The following is a 27,981-nucleotide window of genomic DNA, read 5'->3' on the forward strand; positions in this document are numbered from 1 at the left end:
AATAATAAATACATTGAACAGGATTCACGGAATGAATTGAACACAGGATTCACGAGAAGCTTTACAGCAATAAATAGCGCCGAGTCGAGCTATTTCGGTTAAAGAGGTTTTTCGTGAACTTCAAACTGATTAGTCCACTGATTAGGAGGATTTCTAGCGTTGAAAATATAAGAACGCACAAAAAGATGCGTTAAAGGATATGAAAATATTTCTATGTTATGAATTTGAACTTGAAAGCGCTGCGCTCACACTGGCTTCACACAAACTTGTTGTATAGACCAATTCGGAAATCAGGGCAAATATGGTGCGAATAAACAAGAAATTCGTCAGTTTTATAGCCGAGTAAAGTATTGGCCCGATATATGTACGTCGTCGATTTAACTTTTGATTCTTTTCCCTCCAAATAAGATTGAAATGAATAGTGAGTTGATTGACAAAAATTAGTCAAAAGCTCCTTAATTTAGTTAACTTTTTAGAGTAAGCTTGAATGTGAAATCAAGTGCCATGACATCTGCGTCAGGAATTTCTAACCCTACATTCTTCAGTGGTCCTTCCGATAAGTTGAGTGGAAGTGAAGACATGACGGAACGAAAGGACATTCCTTATAAAAATCTGACAGGTACCGATGACGATAAAATTTCCGTCGTCTCCGACGAGGGCGATTTACAATGTTCAACTTCAGAATCATCGTTATCGGAAAATTCAGTCGATATTCCCACCGCCAAAGAGCGAGAGGCAAAATCAACCAAGAGAAGCAGCAGTGGTTCAGACTCGACAAAAAGTATCAAGAAAGAAAGTTCGGATGGAAAGTCGCTGGAGAATATCCAGGACCATGAATCAGTTGAAAGCAAAAAGGCCAAGAAAACATCCAGCAAGTTCATCGTCATGATGGTTTTGTCGGCATTCACCGCCATCTTCGGCGTGGCGATGCTGGCTGGCGGCTACGACGCACTCTTCGACTCCATACTACAGTCAGTGAGTGTTCACTCCATTAAACCCCAACTTTATATTCCGAACTTACGCTTGGAACTTTGCATTCTGAAACATTAACAATCTGTCTGATCTTAAAATTTGGAAATCTTAAGCAGACTCTCGGTCTTTTACATGTTTAAATTTTTACATTTAAATCCTGACTAAATCTCACTCTTTTCAATTTCATTCTCCCGCCCATTGTGAATTTGAAGTTTGAGTGTATACCACATCAACGTTTGAAGGCTAATGAACACTCAGTCTCGAAGTTATTGTGAATTAGTGAAGCATACAGAAAATAATTTTATATTTCGAAGCATTGAGTCTCCAGATATTTAATATCAATACCCTTATCATATTTTGGTCACTACAAGTGATGGTATAAGCATTTCTTGTATAATTATTTTAACAATTTTATAGTATATTCAGTAAATACTCACGATAGATGAAGAGCCATGATACTCCATGATATCAAAAGCCATTTCTTAGTAGCATTAGACCTGCTGAAGCTCAGCTATTTGATTGTTTTGTTGAGAGGATAGCATTTGACAGTCGGTGACGTACACGTTCACATCAGTGGGACTAAAATTCTCAGCCTTGAAATTTCACAATTTCATCGAACTTGAAAATTGTAATTTCGTAATGCTTGAAATGTTCACAGAAATATAATTTTTAAATGCTATGTACAAACCATTACATGATTCTTCTCAATATTAACATCTGGTGTATTAATGAATCATTGTGATATCACTTGAATTGTCTTTATTCTCTTTTATTACGAATTGTCCTGCTTACTAAAATTTCCACTGTATTAATGAATGATTATCATATCACTTGGATTATCTTGAGTGTTTGATCACAAACGGTACTGCTTACTAGAATTCACATTGTACTGAGACTTCAGCCTGGCAGAAAATAGAAAATAATCATACCTGCCTTTTTAGCGCATTTTCTCATTTATGGGAAAAATGCACTATTGTGCTCGCCATGTCCGCTTGTCTGTCTGTCTGTCTGTCCGTCCGTCTGTCCGTCCGTCCGTGATCTCAAGTTTTCGTCGACGAGAAAATGCGCTCTCTGTCACTCACTGCAGTGAGTACTGAGTTATATTTTTCAACCGTGTTGCAGCAAATGGAGGTGAAGCCTGGTTCTCAAGCGTACGACATCTGGAAGGACACTCCAGTGCCGCTCACCATCAGCTTCTACCTCTTCAACCTGACCAACCCTGTGGAGTTCACCAACGGCGGGCGGCCGATGGTGGATGAGATTGGACCCTACGTGTACCGGTGAGTCATCCATGTGGACTCTACGTGTACCGGTGAGTCATCCATGTGGACCCTACGTGTACCGGTGAGTCATCCATGTGGACCCTACGTGTACCGGTGAGTCATCCATGTATATCTTCCATGAAAACTGATGGTTATACACAGTTCGGAAGGGATAAGCTTTATTATGAATCATATAGTACTCCATCTAACACTCAATCAACTACAGGAAAACTTTTTATTCAAGAAAAAGGAGTAAAGTACTTTGTCTTCGGTAAAATAAAAGGAGAAGTACATACTACCATCAATCAAATGAACACTCGTCAGTTAATTCAGAATAACGCAGAGTTTCAGAGCAGACTATTATGTACAGAGTATCAAAAAATTACAAACATCAATATTCTCTCATTCACGCAGAGAGATTCGCAATAAGACTTACATCAATGTTCCGTCATTTACGCAGATAGTACCACAAGAAGACAAACATCAATGTTCTCTCATTCGCACAGAGAGTTTCACAATAAGACAAACTTCAACATTCTCACAATCACACAGGCAGTTTCTCAATAAAACATATATCAATATTCTCTCATTCGCATAGAAAGTTTCATAGTAAATAAGACAAAAATAAATGTTCTGTCATTCGTGCAGAGAGTACCACAAGAAGACGAACCTGGAGTTCCACGAGAACGCGACGGTGTCTTTCTACCAGCAGCGTTGGTGGGTGTGGGACCAGGAGGCCTCGGGCAACCTCAGCGAGGACGACCCCATCTGTATCCTCAATACAGTGCCTGTGGTGAGCTGAGTAAGCGAGTGTGCTATAATGAAGTGCTTCTTATTCCTTACTGTATCCATAGAACAATATTTAAACAGCGGAGTATTGGAAGATGTGTTTTACGAGGCTGTTCAACTAAATTACTAAAATTATCTTATAAGCAATAGTAATCCTCTCATGGATTGCCATTGGTGTGCTACCTAAGATTTAATTAACCAATTTCAATACATAACACTTGGTTTAAGCGGGGGCTTTGCAGCGATGGTGGTCAGCAGTTTATGGTGACAGACTCACAAAAGAGTTCCCAACATCTGAACATAGCCTCCCATTGTAACCCTAAGTTACATTCATAGCTAGAGTAACTATAAAGAAATAATGTTTAAATTATCTTGAATCACAGCAAAGATATTTTCAAGCTTCTTGCAGCTAGACTTTTTGCATCGATAATCATGGCAATATTTTTCTCGGACCTGTGAACAAATGATCGTTCGCGAGTTGTGACGGTATATAGCAACCAAGTCATGCTGTTGCGGGAAAGCTGAGCAACATATTTCCTAGATAACAAAACTGAATAGAAGGTAATTTCCTAAACAACACTTGGAGGGAACATAGATGATAATGTTGCTAAAAAAAATTGCAAAATATACATAAATGAATTAAGCGTAGATTCATATTGGTAACAATCTAAGTAGGTAAACTTTACAGGCACTAATTCGAAGGCCCCAATGTAGACAATATTGCAGTAATGAGGCTCGGGGGTCCGGCCATCCAAATAAATGTCAAAATCCGTCCAGACTAGAGGTTCAGGAGCCGATAACAGCCCCATCAGTGGGCTCAGGGAAAGTTTTTGATGAACACCACACAATTTGGACCACCGCATCGGCTGTAAATCACAACCATTCACAGGTGGACATTATGTTGCGTAAACGGTGATTCCGGATATGATTGAATTACACAATAAACTTAGCAGTAAATGCATTGGGGCTCAGTACCAATGTTCACCTGAACTTTCGACTCGTTCCGCACTGCATGGCGCTTGATAGCGACAATTGTGGTTCATTCCATCAGTACTTGGTTGTAGACTCCTAGAAGGTTTTTTACAATGGTCGTCCCAAAACAGCATATATAGCACTTTGTCACATTGTTCCTGTATCAACTTTTTCAGTACAGGACCGGGGTTTCGACACATTGCTCCTGCACTTTCTTCTTTATCGTACGGTAACCGGGCTGTGACACATAATTATTTTCTCTACTGAGAAAGGGATTTGATGAGGGCCTTGTCAGAGAAATCATAGGAGCTAGTTTTCTCCAGCATCCCAATTAACCTACCTCGTCTGCCGGTCAGGTACCTACTGATATTTCCCGGGTCCGTAAGCGACAAAAGCCGATGGTACTAGACCCTGTTTCATGTTCACTCTGATTCAATCCTTGATCTCAGATTCGAGCAATGCGTGGCAGAGATACGCTGCTTGTTGGTTCTTCCAATCTCGGCCTGCTACCACAAGGAAGCTCAATTCAGGCCGGGAACTTCAAACTTCGCTACGAGCTGCTCATGAAGACGCACTTTTGACTCGTTTCCCCCCTTTCTACGTTTTTTCCATGCCAACAATAATGTACAATATTTAACTATTATGAAGCGTATCATGATTATTTGATTGCGACTTCTGGTTTATAAATAACTTTTCAGCAGAGTTCTAAAAACAGTTAGTGCTCCCAGCAAAACTTAAGGCTGCGACCCTTCGTAGAGGCCGCAGTAACTTACCCCACCATTGATGATCAAACGTTTATTATGTTATATTCCATCTCACTTGAATACAATCTTGTACTTGTTTTACAGTCTTGCGCAGTTCTTCACTAGTTGAAGTGCGGCATTTACTGGGGAAGCGGCATACTCGAATGTAATTTCTAGAAGATTTTAACTGGACATGCATGGGCTTCTAGCTAGATCGCAGAAGAAGTGATAATAAATAAATAAATCACACTCCAGCAACTGTCAACGCTTAAATTCATTAACGGGCCAAAATAGAACAGTCTAAGAAGTGATGGTAGAAACTAAACGACTACATACATTTTTTTTGCAGTCAGCGGCTTACTCAAGTCGTGACCACCCCTTTCAACTCACCGGTCTAAACATGGTGCTAAACCAAGTTAACGAGACTCTGACGGGCGTTTTCCCGGCTCGGCAGATACTCTTCGACGGATATCAGGTGAGTCTCAGGTTTCTACAAACAACTAATTTTTTGAAGAGAAGAAAATTTTGATTACCCTTGGAATTTAAGAAAATCTAACCTTGCTCCCTTTTGGAAAGTATTAATGTAGCAGTTCAATTTTTTCGTACATGGGTAAAATTAGAAGAAATACGTGTACAGCTATTCTCATTATAAGTTATAAAATAGTGCGATTATGTAAAAACGTAATTCAAAAGGTTAAGACCGTAAGTAAAATTTCGGCCCTGGTACAATCAATTTTCGCAATTGTCTCGGGAATTTTCGCAATTGTCTCGGGAGACAAGTTGAGGAAAGACTAACTATAATTAAAGTTATTGCGGGTAACATCTACTATAAGGTACCTCCGCTGTAACTGTAATTTTAGCTTTTCCTGCGCAAGCGAGTAAACCATTTTTAATTTTGTTGAGCCAGAAATTATACAGTTACTATAATATGTTTCTCTGTATTCATTTGACGAGCAGGATCCACTTCTCGACTACGTGCAAAGAATCCTAAACAACGAGTCCAGGATCCCTCCTGAAGCCCTCGACTTACTTGATCTTCCCGATGGTCTATTAAACTACGACAGGATGGGATGGTTCTATAAAGTGAGCTTTGTTCAAGGTAGACAAGATTTCCACAGTCGAGAAATCCTTAGGTGAGATCCATTATAGGAAAAGGCATACACACAAATTCTTTAATTTACAATACTCGCAATTAATTTGGAATTAATTTTGCTCGTAAAAGACAATTCAATTTTTTGCTTATAATATCTAAGCTTCGTAGCACTATTTAATATACGTACAGTACTAATGGGTTGATGATGAATTAGTTCTAGAAACTCTTGAATTTTCTCGTCTTACTTTTCCACATTATCTGACCTAGAATTATAAAAAATGCAGAACATGATAATTATTAAACACGCATTTTCTTGGTCTAAAAATTTCTACGGTAAGTTGATATAATACATTTTAACTAACAATATGCTACTTTTAGTGAGGGAGCCTTGAACCCAAAAGCAAAGAGAAGTTTCAATTTAAATTATTTTCTTGAAATACTTAGCAACGACACACTTAATTACCATGCATGTTTTCATTTCGTATCCTGCGCCTCCACCAGAGAAACCTGAGCGAGACCTACGACGGTTGGTTCAACATGTTCACGGGCACCGACACACTTGATCACGTGGGTCAGTAAATACCAGGGGCCATACTTTCAAAACTTGCTAAGTGAACGTAAGTACTTACGCTCTATTTTCTTGTCTATGATTGGTGGATTTTGTTTAAAATGCCGTTAATGATTGGCTGATGAACTAACGATCTCTTAACTTTTTTTGAAAGTATAGACCCAGGACGATTTATAAAATCATTTATTTCTTTTTTCCAGTGCGGCACTCACAAAAAAATCGCATAAATTTTGTAACACTCTAAGAAAATTTTGCATGTGTGTACTGTTAAAACAGAGCTAAAAGAACAAGAAAAAAAGAGCTATGATTCTAGATGCCATAAGTTTCATAGTAAATTAAGTGCTATTGCTATGAGCTAAAGTTCTTCCAACATATGAAGTAGTCACTTTTTCCGACATCTTGTAAAAAGTTTCGATTTATGTCCATTTATTCGATTCGTATTTTATTAAGATTTACTGATATTTTGAGGCACACAACATGAGTGATAGCTCAGAAGTGATATAAGTTCAGATGGAAGTTCAGAAGTTCACTTTTGAACTTTTCCTTCAATCAGTGCAAGAGATTGCCTCATTGAGTCCAATAAACAGCTATTTCGGTAATACGAGACGTTGAAATTTATTAGTCCCAGCCCATAAATCGAAATGGAGCCTTCATCATGATGTTGTGTCTCTATTAGAAATGTGCATGTCCACTCTATTCTACGGCACAAGTCAATATTACCCACAGGCAATATTGACTGGTGGAACCAGATACGCGAAACTGACTACTACCATGAGGGCTGCAATCAAATCTTCGGGTCAGCCGGCGAGATTTGGCCACCAGGCCAGAGTGCCACCAGCATCTCCTTCTATTGCACCGACATGTGCTCGTGAGTATTGCAAGTAATTGAACTATAGTGACCAACAAAGTAATAAGCTTTCAGTACCGCAGTCCACTTGCACCTAATTTACCCACGTAACAACACACCGCGTCCTATCATTATAGTCCTTCTGATGATTTGCTCGAAACCTGCCCATCACCAACAGACCGCGGATCGAATATGACTTTTCTGACCTCGTTTATTTACGTTTATTTCTCCTACAATCATCAGTGGTTAGGTTTCAGATCGTAAAGTTAGGATAGCAGATCGATGGCCTTTTTCAACGATTTACCGTTCGAGAGGGGGCTGATTCGATGCCGAGAGTTGACACTATCAACTGATTAGTTGAGGAATGAATGTTATGCAAAGTACCAGCACGATTTATCAGCTTTGTGTGAAATTATTTCATTTATTGGACGATGCTGGGCCATACAATTCCCGGAATTTCTGCTCGAGGCTGGCTGGTCAATTCAAAGGATACGTTTGTATAGCTCGTATAGATTGAAGCCGATAACGTGATGGACTGGAGTTGTTGGAAGCTATGTCACTGGAGGAAGGGATCATGTCAGTCCATCCGAAATATAACTTCCCGAATGATCTAAAAGCTTCTTGTAAAACAATTTGCACTGTGTGGATCCCAAAATGCGCAACTTTAAAATTTCTTAACGCACATAGATATTTTGTCGATTTAATCGGTATATTAGAGGTTTAGTTTAATGACTCTCATATTCCACTTCTAATTTTGGACTTATGGCGTTCATCTAAAGTCTAAACGCCAACTTACATTTAAACGTTCCTTGTATAACGGGCTGAGAAATGTACATAGCCGAAGTATTAAATTTCGGTATAAAATTGTATAAAAAAATGGGATTAACATGAATAAGTTACATTGGGCTTGTCACGACAGCACGCTAACTCTGCGATACAAAGAGGACGTAACGGACGAGTTTGGGCTGGAGGGCTATCGCTACTGGGCCGACAACATGACGTTCGCGTCTGCCGACGTCGCACCTGAGAACTTGTGCTACTGCTTCACCAACGACACGTGCCCGCCCTCAGGTGGGGAATAATAAATATATTACTTTCATTATAGAAATAACTGTTATGCGTTCACTATGAATTGAGAAGTGTGGAAAAATATGATAAATTTACTAGACGTTTATTTGCCTTCAAGTTCTTGGTAATTTTGCTATGTAAGGCGATTAACTCTATTAGCACCGTTATTTGTATTACCTTAATTATGTCCAACCCTTAGTCCACTGTTTTAACATAAATTTGATTTTTTGTACTATTTCAATTCCTTGAGGCACAAGTTAAACTTGATAAGTATGCTTAAATGGTTATTTCAAGACAGGAACTATCTTATATTAAGACTTGATTTAATTAAATTAAGAATTTTAATTTTGACTAATTTTAGGCGATTGTAGAAATTGTATTTGTTCAATGATTGTGCGTGCATTATATAGAAACTAAGCATTAGCTTGAATTCTCCGTCAATTTGTGTTATTGAGTCATATGTATAATATGACAGAATTGCAATGAATGTTATCGTACCGAAATAGCGGAATTGCCGATTCTATGGAAACGGCAGCCAGTATACCGAATCTGTATTTCTATACTATAAAAATCTGGGGTTAGGTCAGTCAGCCTAGTTCTTTTTTAATATATGTAAATATAAAGGAACTTCACCGAACTTGACCTCGCCTTTTCTAACTCTAACTGTCGATTTATGTCCTAATTCTAACTCTAAAGTCCGATTTTCAGAATCAGCAACGAAATGCTGATTCTACAGATTCGACAAACTGGCAGCCGATTCCATAGAATCAGCAATTCTGCAATTTCGGCATGACATATGCTTTATTATAAATTTAATTTCATTTACCAGAGGAGCATACATGTTAGCGAGAGCTCACTTATCAGTTCAAAGGAAAGCTTTATTCGTAGCTGAGTTTTCTTACTAGTAATGGAAAATTTACAATGAAACTATTGTACAGTAATGTGTCTAATAATGTTAACAGGAGCTGGGGGTGCCAATAAGCGTGCGGGCGCGTATGCAGCTCAACATGGCGGTTGTGCCGTACAAAAATCTTTTTGGCTTTGGAACAATCGAGTGAGTATGGAGCTGAGAGGAGGCTATGCATGTACGGAGAGCTGTTTATAGTAAGAGAGACGCTCATATTACGAGAACCGCTCATGATATGAGAGCCACTCACGATCTGAGAACCGCTCACGATATGAGAGCCACTCATGATCTGAGAACCGCTCACGATATGAGAGCCGCTCACGATATGAGAGCCGCTCACGATATGAGAGCCGCTCACGATATGAGAGCCGCTCGCGTTTAAGTTCAAAGTGCGAAGGTGATTCCTTGCATTTGGAAGCACGTGTCGAAATATTGACTTGATGATGTGAGGAGCATCAAACACAAGTTTCAATAATATCATTATAATATAACAAAGACAAAGAAATAGTATTTTATTTGTAACGCTACAATTCCTGACTTATAATTTTTTTGATTGAAACAGTAGGCCTAGTACGCCGAGCTCGTTTAAAATTGCAACCGATATCTTACACAGAGTGAAATAATTCCACTTAAAGCGGAACTAGTAACAAATAAATAAGTATATATTTAATCTGAAAAGCCAGTCAGAGATGCGGGATTCTGCACACACTCATTTTTTTACGTGCTATATATAAAACTATATTTATAAAAATCTGATTGAAGATCATAGAATGGTTTTCATTAATAACTTGACCCCTTCAAACGCATATTAACATAAAAGATAGGACTCCCATCTTATCCTCGTTTCAAAATATGGAAAAAACTGTTTTAAGCATTTTAAATTACATTTTTTTCGATTGCAGAATAAATTTTCAATTTTTGATCCAATCTTTTTCTCAAATTCTTTCCTATTAACCCACTTATAACAAAATTTCAAGCTCTGTTATAATATGCCGACCTGATAGGAATCGTGAATACACGTCCGAACAGTGTGCGTATTTGTGGTGCCGGGCGACACGCGAACAGTTCAACACAGAGGGAGCATTGACAAATATATGTCGATACTTGTCGAAGGACTTGTATTGACATATGTTGAAATACTTGCCACTTGTCGAAGGACGATAAATTTTAGAACAGAACTATGCTATCTGAAACCTAACCTCAGATGCGGTGAACGTAATATTACGTAATTCAACGATGCCTGGAAGTCATATTCGATCCGCAGCCTGGTGGTGCACGGCAGGTGGTGGTCAAGGCCGGAAGAGGACAAAGCCGAGTGGTGCACGGCTGATTGGTGTAGGTCCGACGAAAGATCCAAGGCGTTCGATTCAGGGCTTATTGGTGCACAAAATTGGTGGTGCACGGCTGCCTTAAAAGTGATAATGCTATTATTTTTTGTTTGCGAAGATTTTATAACTAATTAAACTTGAATTTTTCAGTATCTTGAAGAGAGTGAAGGAAGTGATCTTGCCCCTAATCTGGTTCGAGGTGAGCGCGGGTCTGACGGAAGAGCTTGCGAAGGACCTGAAGCCTGTGATGTTCCTCCTCCACACGCCCACCATGACCATCATCTGGAGTCTCTTGGTCGTGTGTGGAGTTTGCGGGTTCGGTGCTGTCTTGTTCTGGTGGAAACGTTGAGCAGTCAGTGGTATTTCTTAAAAAATACCCTCTCGGAAACTACTTCAGGGCTCGTGTGCATGTCAGGAGTAGTATTATTTTAGAATAATTGAAAGCGGAACCGCTTTGAAAAGCCAATTTCAGAAACCCATTACGTATTACAATTCGTCTCGAAAACTTATCATTAAATCAGAAAAATATTGGGAATTGTAACGTTGAGTGAGGGTGCTGAAGTTCAGGTGTTGCGTAATTTCATTGCAATTATGGCATTATTCATTATATGCGTCCGATTCCTCAGAACACCAAATGCTATAAGGCAATAAGACTGCACGCCAACAGCACCGATGGTCTAACAGTGTTTACCTGAGAAGAATGTGTCAGTGTGTGTTTCATCATTTATGTGTGTACTGTAATTTCGATTTTGGCTTTTGAAATTTTCTTTATTTCAGTTGTATAATGCGGGTTTAGTTTAAATTTAAAATTTCAACCAAAAAGTTTTGAGTGTAAGTTAACCTTATTCGAATTTTTAATGCAAATACCAGCTTTCCTGAAGCATATCAATAATTAAGTCCCTTAGTTACAACCTCGTTTTGTTTCTCACCTGCAGCTCAATTATCATGCAAAATTTTGCCACAGCTACAATTCTATTGGAATAAAAACTAATTTAGACCAAAATTTAATGTTATCCTCAGTGCACGTCGTAGCAACATCGGCATAACAACGTCACTGCCCGGCCCTAATTTCCTGCTTTTGTTGTCATTCGTACCCAAATAATTACTGGTGTAACTTCTTTGCGCCATCTTCTTATTATAATTGCAGTATTTTTGCCAGGGCTCCGAGGTTACGTGCTTTTGTTTAACTTCACATTCCTCTGGCCGTACGTTTGTTGATTGTTGCAAGAATTTGTGTGTGTATAGATTTTGTGTTCAAAAATTCGCAAACATTTGTCAAAAATGTAACATGATGTCTGTGAGTGAATATCTTTTTTGCATTCATTATATCAAATCGAAGAGGTGTCTCTTAACAATCGACCTTCAATACACGGTCATGTTAATGTTATGCGTATGCCGTAACGTTGACATTGAGACAAATTTTTTTATATCAACACTTACATACAACACAGTTTAATTCCGTGTCGTTGACAATTGTCAGGTACCGTAGCCATATGTCTATACGTCTACATACTTCATCAGCGTACTCCAACTTTCCACTCCTGTAATTAGCTGTGATACTCATTATATACTCGTAAATGTAAAACTGACTGGCACGAATCTGTCAAGTTCGCATAGCCATTAGAATAACCAAAAATACCCTATATTCTTTTTATTATGTAAACATAATTGCTGTCTCGACCACTAAAATTTACTCATTTACGCTACGTCCTTAATTTTTTGCGCGCAATTTCACCTCAATAGTGCTCAAACTTTAGCTGTAATAAATAATTTAAGTAATCTTTTTCTGAAACAGTAAGTTTCATACAAACACTATTCTCTAAAAATGCTTGCAAAATAACTTTTCTTCGATGACCTTAGACTCGATTAATTGAACGCTCTCCCGTGTGCAGAGCCTCTGTTTGTGTTTGCTCTATATAGGAATAAGAGATCTCACAAATATTCTCTCATTTCAACGTTATTAACTTATCTATTAAAGAGACATCGTGCTGCTGATACGACAGCATCAATGCAATGCCAGGTGAACCTTTTTGTGATCGCCGGGTGCGATGAGCCGTCGTTGTGCAGATGGCATTCTCCGAAGTTTTTTTTTTAAATTTTGGGATTCTTGGGAGCCTAGAGCATGAGTTTCACTGGCCTAACGAGATCCAGAATTTTAAAGCGTCCTATAGTAGACTTCAGATGCAGTGCTTACCATAGCAGGTTTGCTCAATAATCGTTTCTATAAATTTCATGTGGGTTAATGAATACTCCCGTTATTTCATTATTAAAAGTTCCAGCTCACTATTTGTGTTATTCATTGCCTCTTATACAGAACTTTTAGTCACAATGTAATGATAAATATACAGATTTGTTAGATATCTAGAAGCATTTAGCCGCATCTCAAAGTTATAATAGTCAAGAAAAGTTACACCGTATGTGATGTCTGACGCAGCAACAAGTCTCAATCACGACTACGCATCACAATATAGCGTATAATAACGAGCCTATAATGCACGATGCCACAAGGCCCCTAACTCTATGTATGTATCATGTCAAATATTTTATTTGACAACGATGAAAAGCAGACGAAATATCTTTCTATATACAAACCAAATCAAAGGGTAGACAAAATATGCATTAAAATGTTAATCTTGATCACTGCATTTCATGAGTAAGTGGAGTAAGGTTTCAACATGCAAATATCACGAAATAGTTTTTAAACCCCACGAATGACTTATAACCCAATTCAAAAATGCTCATTCAAAGTTACTTTGTCCAGTCCTCGATTCATGTCTGCATGAGACGCACAAGCCGGCAACCACACAATAACAGTAACGAATAAAAGTGACGTCACACAACCGTAGCCAATTCAAATATGCTCATTCAAAGTAACTTTGTTTAGTCCTCAATTCATGTCTGCACGGGACGAATAAGACGGCAACCACACAATAACAGTAACGAATAAACGAGTCATCACACAACCTGCCCAACCTGTTCTCTCGACGCAGCCATGACACGGCGGAGGTCGTGGCCGTTATCCAGTAGAGTTTGGCCGGTGACCGCGCCAGCAGTGAGCAGCACACTCGTCTGGACATGGGTATTTTGTGAACGAAAATTACCAAATTTCCAATATATAAATGATTATACCTATTATGCGTGATTATTTTTCAATTGTGCGATATAAGTTATATGATGCGCAGTAAAATGAGTGACGCACACCTTAAGTTCTTACATGAAGGGAATCGATTTCTTCCAACGTTACTTCCACACTGAAGAAAAGCAACTACTTCAAAATTTAGTACATTAAACATTCATTATTTTATAAAAAAAATAGAATTTTTAATAATTCCTGAAACATTATCAGATCATTTTACTTATATAAAGGTTATTGATCTACTGAGCAGTACCATTCGTTTTCCAATCAAGTTAACTTTTCCATGCCGCGTAATTCATCGATGTATATAAAAGCATCTGTTATCAGCAAGACTGTTCATGTGACCTGTACTGCACGCGATGAGCGGAAAAACGGGCAATCATTTGAATATTTCATCATGCTTCTAACGCTTGTGCATTTTGTGGATAACTATGACAAAGCTCTCATGTCATTAGCCCTTTTGTACACTATACTTATGTTCTATTGAGTTATACTACACCTAACTCGCCACATCTATATACATGCTCTGATAATTTTAACTTTCAACTTCTTTATTATCAAATCATGCAATATTTGTTTACCGCCAGGAAACAATTAGCAGATGAGCTTCATAGCAACCAGCCATTGAAACCACTCAACGTTTCGTAAATACCTTCAATTTCCATATTGTATTTCAACTACTTTCACCTATATAAGTAGTTCGTGGTGCCGTAGAAATATTCGACAAACTTAACAAAGAGTGCACCATTCTTATAAAGCTTTACGTAGCATTTAGTGTTCACAAGAATTCGTGTACCAGCTAGTCAAAACTTGAAACGAGCATATTCATCAATATAATTTAGCTGTGATTTTTCTCTAATATAAGGAATTTATTTGAAATGCATTACATGTTTAGAAACTGATTTAACAACCTATAACTTGCTTGGACCGGAAATGATTTCTCTTCCAAGCATGAGCAAATTTGCCCGAAGATTATTTGTTGTATGATAACAAGTGATCAGGCTTAGTCAAGTTATCGCCTTTAATATTAATTTTATTATTGAATAAGAATTTTCCAATATTTTTTACCAACTCTATTTTTACAGATTCAGGTGAAAACTCCAAACTATTCAAGTTTTACATACACGAGCACATGGTGACAATCAAATCTCTTTAGAGGTTCTTATTTTTCCCTAACATAATTTCGTTAATTTAAATGTTTAGTAACTGACTCTTCTCACTGAGCTAAACAACAAGAAATATAACCTAGTAAAATTCAGTTAACACCGTTACATTTGACCTCTTATATGCATATTATATTATTTGTAGTAAAAAAAAATACGACAAAATCTCACTAAAATTTTAAAAAGGTGCTTGTGGCCTGAAGTGGCTCACGGCTGACATGCACTCGTCCAGCCATAGGATGCTACGAGGTAAGTAACATGACTTAGAATTTCGGATTAATTATTCCAAGAAAAACCAATCAAATTTATATGATGTGAAACGTTCTTTTGCGTTCATCCTTTATGAGCCATGCAACCACTTGCCGGACTGCAACATGCAGCATCCTCCCTGTCCGTAAAAATGTAACTTGTCACCTTTACAACCTTGGTTCAGTGCAAGCGAATTAATGATGTAAGATAATATTTTTAGAATAGAAGCACTGATGCGTCCGGCAACATTTTATTTTATAATAAATTACAAATCTCCTCGTATATCTTATCGCATCATGTTTAATGTCGTCGAGCAGAAATGTTCATATCCATCGGATCTTGTTTCCGTATCCAATTTTTTTTTATTACGTCCTTGAACAAATTAAATTTAAGTTTCCGTTCAATGTTGCAAACTCGCAACATTTAGTAAGCGTTGGCAATCAACAGTCGCTAACTGTTGAAACTATTGAAGCATCTCTGACCGAACTCCGCACTTGCATGGATGCGTCGCTGAGGTCAGCGCAGAAGGGAGATCAATTCTTTGCCTGATATCGATCACGTTTCTATTCCAGCGACTTGAAACAAGATAGCAAGCTCGGTCCTGCCCCACGTAATATTATTTGTTCTGAGTCAATTTGATTAAAAATTTTCATCGAGCACTTCAGATGCAAAACGTTTCCCTAACTTAGCTCGAATAAAGTTAGAATTATTTTTACTGGTCTTTCAATAAATATCGTTTGCATAAGCAAATTAACCATTTGAAGGCAGCGCGTGTTAATTTGTATAACACTAATTTTTGTTCCAGGAAAAATTAATTTCGACATGCGGATGCATGAAGTTAATGATTGCGTAATCCACTGTGTACCTCTTTTCTACAATTTTACTAGCGCTTTGGTGGTCTTACTTCAGGTCAACAATTTTACTTCATGTCAACACGTGCTATAATCTCTGACATACCGGCGCTGCTGTGGGTATTGTTTTTACGGACGCTGGCGCTGTCAAACCCGTTGTACCGTTGCGGCCTGTGGTACAGGCGCTCCGTTCACACTGAGTGGCATGACGACGTGGCATCACTGAACAGTGCATTTTTATAGCCACATGCCCACCATTCAACCCCTTAACGTTTATTAAACATTATTTCAACGTCAATAATCAATCCAATAACGTTCATTAAACGTTATTTCAACGTCAATTGTCTGGAGGTCAGCCACTATTTTCAATGAAGGGAAAAGGATTTCGAAATGTATCGATTTTTACCATTAACAATGCAATTTTTAGTACCTTTATTTATACCAAACTTTTAGAACTTGAATAGAGCGTTGAAATTGTTTGTGTTTAATACTAGAAACAAACGAGAGACGTTTTAACAGTCGTAGAAAATGCGCAACGTCAAGGTCGATGTCGGAGTTAATTGCTTGACGCTGTTCATCAACTAAAGCATTTCTAAACGTACGATAGGGCTCTGTGAATAGTTCAGGAAATAGTTATCAAGAGATTAATTGTCTCAGAGAGCGCGTTTTATTCTTTCCAGTGCCTCAGGAAGGAAAAAGAAACTAAAAACATTAACTCAATGAATATTCTTCACAGATGTTTATAGTAATGTTATTTGTTTCAGCGATGTGGGCTTTGATGCGTCGAGTGTGGACGAAGCGGATGACGTTGCTGCCCTTCATCTTATTCCTTTATATCTCGATCAGTATCTTGACATCATCAAAGTCACTGAAAGCTCTCTTAGGCAAAAAAAGATTCAAGTATGGAAGCGTCAAAATCACCAGCTACGTCGACTTGTCGCAGGCCGACATTCCCCGCTACGTAATGTCGCCGATGGACTTAACTCTTCCAGGGAATCAAGTTCTCTTCAACCCAATAAAGTCGTCCCAAAAATGTTTTCAGTTTTATGAAGGCACACCTGACGAGTTGGATGACATGATGAAGAATAAATCAAAACCTGCAGAACGGATCAAGTCTGCACTCAAGTCTTTCTACGGGTCAATTGCTTCCGGTGTTGGAAACTCGTTGAGCGTAGGAGGAGAAGAAACAACAAAGGAGATGAGCAAGGAAGAGACGTTGGAACTCTACAGAGACTCGCTCGACTTTGCCAAGGAAAAAATTGAACAAACTGCGATGACTGACCACGTGAATCAGTGCATCTTCCATGGATTCTCTATGAATGTGAGATTAATTTCTAGTAACTTTATTATAATTTAGAACAGAAATGCTGCATGTCGAATACCAATAGATAATAGCGTTATTTCTGTTCATTGAGGCTCGGCAAATTGCATCTAATTAATAATTAATACATAATGTTAGCAAGTGCAAACATTGATTTGTCCAAGTGCTGGTCCTGGTAGTTTCTCGAAAGTCATCAATGGAATATTTGGGAAGTGGGAAATATTTAATATAATCTAATAAAATAATCTTATATTTGGGAAATGGGAAAATGTTCGGATAATGTCCTTCTTTTTAACCTATTCTTCCAACCAAAAAGAGTACCTATTGGTGTGTTACCTCTAAAATTGTACTTACGGGGGAAACCCCATATAATTGAATTCCAGAACTTAACAATTGCATAACATCCCGGTTAGCTGCATGCACAAAATTAATTTCGAATGCTAATGATAATTATATTCCAATATTTCATTTAATCCTTCAAAATCTAATATTACTTCATTACATCCCTGGTAGCTGCATGCACAATATTAATTGCGAATGCTAATGACATTTATATTCCAATATTTCATTGAATTACTCCAAATGTAGTCTTAATTTCACGTAGTCTTAATTTCACGTAATGATATTTATATTCCAATATTTAATTAAATCATTCCAAATCTAGTCTTAATTTCACGTAATGATATTCATATTCCAATATTTAATTGGATCATTCGAAATTTAATCAAAATTTCACGTGGTATTTTGTATAGGAGTCTGAGGCGATGTGGTGGCAGGCAGAGCGGCACGTGAGGGCGCATCAGTCTTGTCGCCGCTACCACACTATACCAGACGTGCGAGACCTGCGTGCATACAACCTCAGGCAGCACCGCGGCTCCGGCGTGCGACTGTGTGCCCCAGCCAAGGTGAGGCCGGCGCCCTTACAACAAATATGGTGGAACTATTGCGACACAATTATCATTTATTTTAATTGCCTTTGGGTGATAAGTTGAGATGCCCAGTTCTTCTCAAGTTATTGATTCTGTGAAGTTGGTTTCATGAAAATTAGCGATCTCCTCTATTTGTTATATGGACCTCAAATAGTAGGTTTGGTACCGGCTTTATCTATTCAGTTAACCACGTATTAGTTGTGTCACTATATATCTGCTACAGAGATGGCAATGTACAGTGAATATTGAGACAGATTTTTTTTAATGTTTCGTTTCTTTTTTTATAATATGTAGTAATTTAAAAAAAAAATACTATAAAATGATAGAATTATTAGAATATTAGGTTGGGATCACTGCTGCGGTGACCCCGACCTAATAACGGAGCATTTAGACCAAGTTAAAATGTATGTGAGGTTAGATAGGAAAGCTAGAGTGCCAAATTATTATCAGAATCACTCTAATGAAATTTTTCTATCATAGTAGTTATTACGCAATCACTAATACCAAGACTATGCTTTCGATTTAACTTTTATAATTTCTTCCCATTACCGAAATCAACAAGTTGTTTTTATGACTATTTACATCTACAACAAGCCTCCAGAATTGGAAGTATATATTATAGTTTATACTCAATAACTAATAATACTCAGTTTATACTCAATAATTATTTATACTCAATAATTATAGTTAGTACTAAATAATGACTTTCTTTTCAGATAGGACCCATAGACTGGCAAGCGCTGGTCCTAGACTCCTCTCAGAGCTCCAAGTCCAAACTGGACGACTTTCACCGAACTCGAAACCGAGGCCCCGGGGACGACGTTGCAAGAGAACTGCAAGAACAAGACGGCTTAACCCCACTTGAAAATGACGTACAAAATGAAAGTCGATGGGAACGTCCTCTGACTATCATAGTGTCTACTCACCCAATCTTGAGGTGAAATTCTAGAGCCAACGAAACGTGCTGAGAATAGTATCGTCTTGAGTGCTGTTTGTGAATTCGAAAACAGCCCTCATTTCGAAACTCCTTATACCCATAGTGATTATCATATGAGGAAGTGCCGTCTTGCTCGAGTGATGTTTGTGAATTAGAAAACAGCTCTCATTTCGAAACCCTTAATACCCATAGGGATTATCATATGGGGAGCAAAAGCTTATACATACCATCGTTGAATTACGATTTTCCTATCCTACACCTGGCCAAATTGCCAAAAATATTATATCTAAGTGATATAAAAAATATCTTTCACTTTTTCAGCACTCTATGGCGAAAACTTTTATCATTATTGAATTCAAAACTTTGTCAGTTTTGAATTAATAAAATCTTTAAATAAATCATTGTATGTTGCATTGTGCAATAAAATCTGCCTTATTAACGAAGCTCTCGAAAATGCATGCATGGCGCCGGTAAGATTGTGAGCTGCATATCACATGCAAGCCATTGACATGAAGTGCCATCCTCGTATTGTGAATAAATTGAATCAATTTCTATAGAATTAATTATTGCAAATTTTTCAGTACAAATTAATATTATTCTGAACAGAAGGCGAAAAATTCAAGGGATTGAAGCGTTTTTAGAATGTAACTGAATTATTCACAAAAATTCGGCGCTCCGTTGTCCTAAAAATGTACGTGTCTATTAATAGCTCCAATTAACTTATTATCAGTTAACTCTACACTGTTAAGCAACCGTTTTCTCTAACAGGCTCGTGATGGCGTATCTATTTGGGATAAAGGCAGGATACCGAAAAGATGACCAAATCAAGTGGATTAAAGAAATCAGGGGTAAGAGCATACAGACGCTGCTCGACGAGATTAAGAGCAGCTTGGCTAAGAAGAACCCTGACGTCGCCAACAGTAAATTACTCACGAAACTTTTCTACGTTGAGCATCTCGATGAATCCACTGACTCTCTGAACACGACGGAGGCAGACGAGCTGAGCTTCAGAGAGTTCGTGTGGGTGGTGATCAGAGACGTGCACAACTGCGTTAACGACTTCCAGTGCCTTACGGAAATAGATGAACTGTGGCGACCGCAGTACGTACAGTGTTCGCCGTGCTCCATTGCGTTCGATGTCCTCAGCGAGGTGAGATGTAGTTCTGAATTACATAGGTTCTCAGCAATAGATGTAGTTCTGAATGTCATAGGTTCTCAGCCCTAGATGTTGTTCTGAATGACATAGGTTCTCAGCCCTAGATGTAGTTCTGAATGACAGGTTCTCAGCCCTAGATGTAGTTCTGAATGACATATCAGAATGAATTTCTTTTAACAAAACCTACGTGTGATTGGAAGATTGACCGGGTGACATCGACCTATTTCTCTCGAGGCACTAAGAGGAAGTAATAGATTGATACTAGACCGGCATTCCAGGACAAGTCAAACCGTGACCAGTAGTAGTCGGTCAACATGCACGCACGTCAACGAGACTATGCGGTCCCCCAGCAACATCTGTAGCAGGGGTTCTAGGCAAATAAACATGCAGAGACAGTGGGCTCCAAAACAATGCACAGTTAGAAAAATCGCCATTAAACAGTATTACCGGCGTTTCTGTAACCGTCAGGCACGTAAAACTTAACACCGTGTTGCCGTTTTTTTAGCGCATTTTCTCATTTATGGAAAAATGCACTATTATGCTCGCCATGTCCATCTGTCTGTCTGTCTGTCTGTCCGTCTGTCCGTCCGCCCCTGACCTCAAGTTTTCGTCGACGAGAAAACGCGCTCTCTGTCACTCACTGCAGTGAGTACTGAGTTATATTTTTTTCCAATTTTACACGGCACCCATGTAACATCTGAAAAAACGGTTAACGGTTTCTTTTCACCGGTCTGCTGGTTTTTAGAACGCCGGTTTTTTCACTGTTTTTTTTTCGAACAGTGTAAAGATATCATCCAATAAGCTCGGACTTGTATCCCAAAAATAGACGTTCCTGATTCTATGTCAATTTTGTCTGCTATATTGCTGAGCCACACAGCTATCCTCTAAGAAGGATGTCGACGCATTGCTCTCGTCAGTTGAGGCGGTACCTGCAATCTGGGATGCCTCTCACCCACAGCACAGTGATGGGACAAACATCAGCATCCACTGGTCTATGATAGCTGATGCACTCAATATTTCAGCTAATAACAGTAATAATACATTCTTTTATTAAACAAAGAGAATAGAAGTGAACGAACTTGGCACTCAAAGCACTAGGATATTCTTATAGTTTATTTAGAGCATATGATACTGCCAAGCAACTTTTCCTGCATCTGATACGAAATAATTTGTGACTTTCCCGAACATCTGTTGCAATTCTACAGCTGTTTCTAAGAACAGGAGCAATTATAGTTTCAGGTTGATCAATCGATGCATTCAATTCCATTGATATGCCGTGTCTTTATCAAATTTTTATCTAACAAGTAACAAGAATCACGTTGCGCAAAACCGTAATTGCTTTAGTTATTTCTGCAGCATTATCCATGCTGGTCTCGATGGATTTCGTTAAAAATCTGAATTTTGAAGTCATAATGCCAAAGGTGCATTCTACACAACGCCGAGCTCTTGATAGTCTGTAGTTATATATTTACTTGCTTTCATCTATGTATTGGCGGGAGCATGGTCTCATTAAGTTAGGAAGCAATGGGTAAGCTGCATCGCCTTGCAACACAAGTGGCGTTTTATCATGACTCATACATAACCTCATGCATCATATAAGGTATGCATCATATATAACCTCATCTGAACGGATTCCGAAGAAAGACAAAATAAAGTATATATGAGATTTTTAAATTTATCTTTTCTTTCCCTATAAAACTTTCATCAAGGAGAACGGCTGTTAGTCTCTCGTAGACACTCATTTCTACACACTGACTCGCAGTAAGCTGCGCGGTTCAGCGTCTAGTTTGGACACCATATGCGCGGCGCGGCGCCGCTCTGCTTGAAGCGTCAGCCAGCGTACGCGTGAACGCTTTTTTAGTCTGGCCGTAGCCTTAGTCGGCTAAGCGCCGGCACAGTATACTCATGCCGGCTAAGTATACTAATGTAACCACTTCAAACTTCAATAATTATTCAACGATATGCATCAACCTCGGCTCTGGTAATTTTTCAAACACTGACAACTGATTGAGACCAATGCTAAACTACTCGGATGAGCGGTTACAGAGTTAAACGATTACAGGGCAAACGCTTTGAAAACCGCTTGATTATTCGCGTAACCTTTCCCAATACCAACAATTTATCAGTCATTTACTCCAAACTTTGCACACATACTCATATTAATTCCGCCAGGTGATTAAGGCTGTCAAGCTTTTCCCAAGATCTATCTCTGTTGTGCACTTCAAGGTTAACTCGCTATCTCATTTTTACTTGTAGACTTTTATCTAAGGACTAAGGAGTTCCCGGATGCCTGAACATTTTGGTATCGTGATGTAAAAATAGAGCATCCAAAGTATAAATGACACCAAGCGTTGTTTTTATAAGTCAATGAACAAACATTCTTCATTTAATTTATGCCGCACTCAGGTCAATCCAAAGCTGTTGTGATAACAGCCGATCTATTGGTTCGGCAACTTTAAAAATTCGTAAGAAACTTGTTTTTAGTTTCCCCTCTTTATGTCCGTTTTCTATAAAACTCTTACAAATTTTGCATGGCTAACTGAAACCCTTTATACTCATGAAAATAGTTACGACCCTGCCTATGCTAAATAAAATAGTTCAGTTTAGCTTTCTCTCTTCTCTAATGTCCATGTTTGGGCAGCCTCTACTTAACTGTAAATGAATTTCAAATCCTTAAGTTATCCTCATGACATTTATTTTTGACTAAATATTTTTGGGCGTATAAAAAATTGCGACTGACTAAAAGCACACGGTATATTTGATATATAACTAACTAAATCCCGGTGTATTATTCTTGCGCACGCTACCATTAATCATTCTATATAACTGCTTCCTGCTCGCAACTTCCACTAAAGATTTAGCATAGGACAGTTCTTTGAATTTACTATTGTGTTGTGGGATCATAACAACCACACTACCTATAAAGGCGTACTAGACTACTAGGAAAATAGAAGATACGTAAATTTCACGAGACCAAAGCAATAGTAAATTCTTTTTTCCGCGATGAAATTTGCCGATTGATGAAGAATGCAAAACTAACTTACGACACTCGCCCTGCTTTTTCCAGATTGACACGCTCTACGGCGACAGTGCCATTCTGTCGAAGCTCATCGGTCAGAACGCAGTCTTCGGCAATATTTTCAAAGAAAACGTTCCAGAAACAGATAGTGATCCCTTCATAACGGTCCCTCCTCTAAAAACTAATTCTACAAATTTGGACGAGACGGATGATGAAAACAAAGAGAACTTTGAATCGGGTTCGAAAGTCTGTGAGAAAATTAAGGATCAGTCACAAGGAACGAAAAACTTTGAAAGAAATTTATCAAAACTTAAATCCGTCGCCATTGATTATATCAACACCATCTCAGCACAGGAGTACAAGATTTTGTATGGTGTGCTGGCATTCGATTTTACTCTATTCGGTTATGCCGGAATGGATCTGTTCAAGAAGTGTTCCACATTTCAGAAGGAAAAAGAATTACTTGATTAACGAACATGAGATGTGCCTTTCTTTTCACCAAGGCTGCGAGTTCACCGGTCCTTGTCGACTACCGAAGAATGGCTATTTTGACTGTATAGATTTTCGTGAGCTCAACTTCATTTTCTTAGGCTTTGATAGCAACGTAGAGGCATTGATCTTGCAAACGCTTCGGCTGGCAAATTATTATTCAACGCTTATCCCAAACTGCTCAAATACGATAAGGGTAAAACACTTTCAATGAACCGGGGTGCGCCGCATTTCCATTACAGCAATAGTCCTGTATTATCCAAACCAATAATGGAATGCAATTAACGCTTCAAACAACCGAGATGTGAACGCTAATCCAAATATTGGCTGCCTATGAGATACATTACGTGGCTAAAAATTACATCAACGGCTTGCTCTTCCTTCCAGTTTCAGTCCTTTTTCAAAATAAATTGACTAGATAAATCACGCGGCGAGTTATCATTTATCGGCCGGTATTCCAGTAACGTCAGCACTAAGCAGTCCGGCAGAATAATAGTCAAGTGTTCAATCTTAGGGAAACTCCTACAGATTTACTAGCATACCTGGCAATAATAGCTTTGAATTATAATTAGTGGATGTGCGAGCTGTACGTTTCAGGAGGTAAAAATATACTTTCTTCTCAGCAAATTTAATTCAAAACAATCACGCACGAGTCACAATCCATATGAAATTGATGAGATAATGGAAGATGAAGCATGATCAAATGCCCTCTAATGCAAAACTATAGAATTATAATTTATTATAACAATAGAAATTTATTATCATTGAAATCAGCATTTTTACAATAATGGTAATAATAATTGAAATCAGATATTCAGTATGAGAGTAATTCAGTGGGTATGGTCTGATATTAGTATGACATTTTATAAAACGATGTTCAATGCATTGTTACGGACTATTTTTTATCCTTGAAAAATTTTTTACAGGAATAGAAGGACATGAAATGAAGAACATTTCTTAACCGTATTTAATAAATTTCTGACATGGAAAATTTCCACATCGAATGGAATACTCCAATGATTACATAGAATCCTGAACGAATCGAATTTAATATGCTATACTCTAGCTAATTTTTAATTCAAAGATGCGCATTAAAATAATTGTTCATGTGGTAGCAAATGGAAACCTTTATACTAAATTGTGATGTTTCTGCATTCATTCTTTTCATATTTAAAAACATAATTATGCTCATAAACGACCATGACGCTCATAGACTAGACTGCGAAGTGGGCTGGGAAAGAAGAGTGCATGGTTACCTTGAAGAGAAGATTTATTGCCTGCGCCTGCAGGAGAGTATAACAACCAAAGGTCTGGTCGTGCTTTAATCTACGGAAGTTTCACCTACCTTTGGGCTTCAAAAGCATACATCTAATACTAGAATAATAATTCAGAAATGTTTGGGGTAGCGATCAATGAGGAATAAATAGTTAAACCGACGTATATCAAGAAAATGCTAGAAAAGTCACACGCTTTACGAACATCGGGGTGCATTATTTTATCCTCCCTGATAACAGTTGAAATAAAAAGTTTACATAATTTATCTTGATGTCTCCGTATTGAAAATAATTAACCAGGACAGCATTCAGAATTTCAGACTTGTATCTTATCTATGAGGGGAGTTATTGTAGTTATAAATATTTAATTAAGAAACTCCATAGCGACTATCGCGGCTGAGCGCGTGCCGAGTCAACGGGACTCTTAAGGACATGAATGTGGCTGATTCATGGTCATTTCTCAAAGACACGGTTATGTCTGCAGTTGATGTATGTGTGATATGTCTGCAGTTGCTGTCTCCAAGCGTGAATTACGCTTGGAGGAGTCAAAAAGTCCCAGTGGATAAACTGTACAGTTAAAGCTCAGCTAGAGATCAAGAGAGAAGCCTACAAGCGTTATTTACGAACTCGCAGCGATCCTTATTATAACCTGTATGCAAGAGCTCGAAATCAAGCTAAAAAAGTCTGTCGCACTGCAGTGAACAACTTCGAACAAAATATTGCTAAAAATGCAAAAAATAATCCGAAAGCCTTCTTCTTGTACGCTAGTTCTGAGTGTAAGTCAAAGGACGGTATATCTGATTTGAAAGTAGACCAACGAAAGATTTCCTCTGATGAGGGCAAGGCTAACGTTCTTAATCAGTTCTTCAGCAGTGTGTTCACGGATGAGGACTTGAGCAGTATTCCAGATATTGAGGAGCGCCCAACCGGCTCGAAGTTAACAGATTTTGAAATACACGAAAAAGAGGTTCTCAAGCGCCAGGAAGCTCTAAACCCCAACAAGTCATGTGGACCAGACGGCTTCCATCCCGGATTGCTCAAAGAATTAGCAACCGTTCTGGCCGGCCCATTGACAGTATTCTTTCAAAAAACCTTGAACGAGAAACTTTGCCGTCCGACTGGAAAGAAGCTCAAGTAACACCATTGTTCAAAAAAGGTGACAAAAGCAACCCTGGCCACTATCGCCCTGTCAGTCTGACAAGTGTTTGTAAGCTAATGGAATCTGTTGTGATGTTGTGATCTGTTGTCCATTAGCGATCACTTGACTGTTCACCATCTCCTATCAGATTGTCAACATGGTTTTATTGCCGGTAGATCCTGAACCACTAACTTATCTTATCTTCTTATAATTATCTACGTTGAACGATTGGACTCGCCTGCTGGACGAAAGGAGCCAGTGGATACATTGTACCTCGATTTTGCCAAGCATTTGACAGTGTTCCACATGAGCGGCTGTTGCGTAAAGTGAAGTCTTTGCGAATTGAGGGGAACGTACTCCAATGGATCAGATTTTCTAGTAGGTAGACGACAACGTGTCAGTATTAACGGAACAGTGTCAGACTGGGCATCAGTGCGCAGTGGCGTGCCACAAGGAAGCGTTCTTGGGCCTATTTTGTTCGTTGCTTTTATAAACGATCTGCAAGAAGCAGTGTCCCGCGCGTGCTCCATGTATGCCGACGACACAAAAGTTCATAATACAGTAAAGGATGCGTCAAATAAAGCGCAATTGCAAGATGATCTTGACAGTTTAGTTAACTGGGGTGATACGTGGCATGCAGCTGCGGTTTAATGCTGACAAGCGTAAAGCACTTCACCTCGGGAAGAACAATGAACAGCAAGATTACAGTATGAGAAGACATGGTTGCAACGACGGAGTAATGATTGACAAGTCTAGGGTGGAAAAAGAACTCTGAGTTTATGTCGACAAGGAGCTGAAATTTTCTAAGCATGTTGAAACGCAAGCTAACACATCCAACAAACTTCTTGGACTAATCAGACGCTCATACGAGTTCCTAGATGCAGAAACGATGNGACTTCCAGTGCCTTGCGCAAATAGACGAACTGTGGCGGCCGCAGTACGTACAGTGCTCGCCGTGCTCCATTGCGTTCGATGTCCTCAGCGAGGTGAGATGTAGTTCTGAATTACATAGGTTCTCAGCAATAGATGTAGTTCTGAATGTCATAGGTTCTCAGCCCTAGATGTTGTTCTGAATGACATAGGTTCTCAGCCCTAGATGTAGTTCTGAATGACAGGTTCTCAGCCCTAGATGTAGTTCTGAATGACCTGGGTTCTCAGCCCTAGATGTAGTTCTGAATGACAGGTTCTCAGCCCTAGATGTAGTTCTGAATGACCTGGGTTCTCAGCCCTAGATGTAGTTCTGAATGACAGGTTCTCAGCCCTAGATGTAGTTCTGAATGACCTAGGTTCTCAGCCCTAGATGTAGTTCTGAATGTCATAGGTTCTCAGCCCTAGATGTAGTTCTGAATGACATAGGTTCTCAGCCCTAGATGTAGTTCTGAATGACATAGGTTCTCAGCAATAGATGTAGTTCTGAATGACATAGGTTCTCAGCCGTAGATGTAGTTCTGAATGACATAGGTTCTCAGCCCTAGATGTTGTTCTGAATTACTTACTATAGGTCCTCAGCCCTAGTCAGAAAGTAACGTAAAAAGCTCCACGTTAAACTTGGTGCTAGATAAGACCTATAGTGGCAACGAAATTTCTGAGGTTTCTGCGTCTAAAATAATCATCTTCTACCTCTTTCTCAAAGTTTGTTTGTTTGCTTGAAGTTTTCATGTTTTGAAACCAGAGTTTATTGGGAGTTTCATGAAAAATGTGTGTTTGAAGGGGCCTTCCACTAATTAGCCGATATATACCGGCCTCATTGCTAGTTACGAGATTCGGTAT

At 38.7% G+C, this 27,981-nt stretch overlaps 2 protein-coding genes across 2 annotated transcripts; both read left to right on the top strand.

Annotated features, from left to right (window-relative positions):
• Positions 1 to 413: 413 nt before the first annotated feature.
• Positions 414 to 12,687, top strand: LOC108681053 (protein croquemort-like). Its single transcript, XM_018170018.2, has 11 exons — positions 414 to 975; positions 2,095 to 2,252; positions 2,883 to 3,027; positions 5,088 to 5,213; positions 5,696 to 5,821; positions 6,333 to 6,402; positions 7,126 to 7,267; positions 8,166 to 8,317; positions 9,023 to 9,027; positions 9,277 to 9,368; positions 10,700 to 12,687. The coding sequence occupies exons 1-11, from the start codon at positions 505 to 507 to the stop codon at positions 10,896 to 10,898; spliced, it is 1,686 nt and encodes a 561-aa protein (XP_018025507.1). The 5' UTR covers positions 414 to 504; the 3' UTR covers positions 10,899 to 12,687.
• Positions 12,688 to 14,768: 2,081 nt separating this feature from the next.
• On the top strand, positions 14,769 to 24,676 carry LOC108681059. The gene is made up of 6 exons (XM_018170026.2): positions 14,769 to 15,097; positions 16,713 to 17,269; positions 18,022 to 18,174; positions 18,915 to 19,135; positions 19,904 to 20,285; positions 23,359 to 24,676. The coding sequence occupies exons 1-6, from the start codon at positions 15,067 to 15,069 to the stop codon at positions 23,779 to 23,781; spliced, it is 1,767 nt and encodes a 588-aa protein (XP_018025515.1). The 5' UTR covers positions 14,769 to 15,066; the 3' UTR covers positions 23,782 to 24,676.
• The last annotated feature ends 3,305 nt before the right edge of the window (positions 24,677 to 27,981 follow it).

The sequence above is a fragment of the Hyalella azteca genome, unplaced genomic scaffold, assembly GCF_000764305.2.
Source record: "Hyalella azteca isolate HAZT.00-mixed unplaced genomic scaffold, Hazt_2.0.2 contig408, whole genome shotgun sequence".
In the NCBI taxonomy this organism is placed as follows: Eukaryota; Metazoa; Arthropoda; class Malacostraca; order Amphipoda; family Hyalellidae; genus Hyalella; species Hyalella azteca.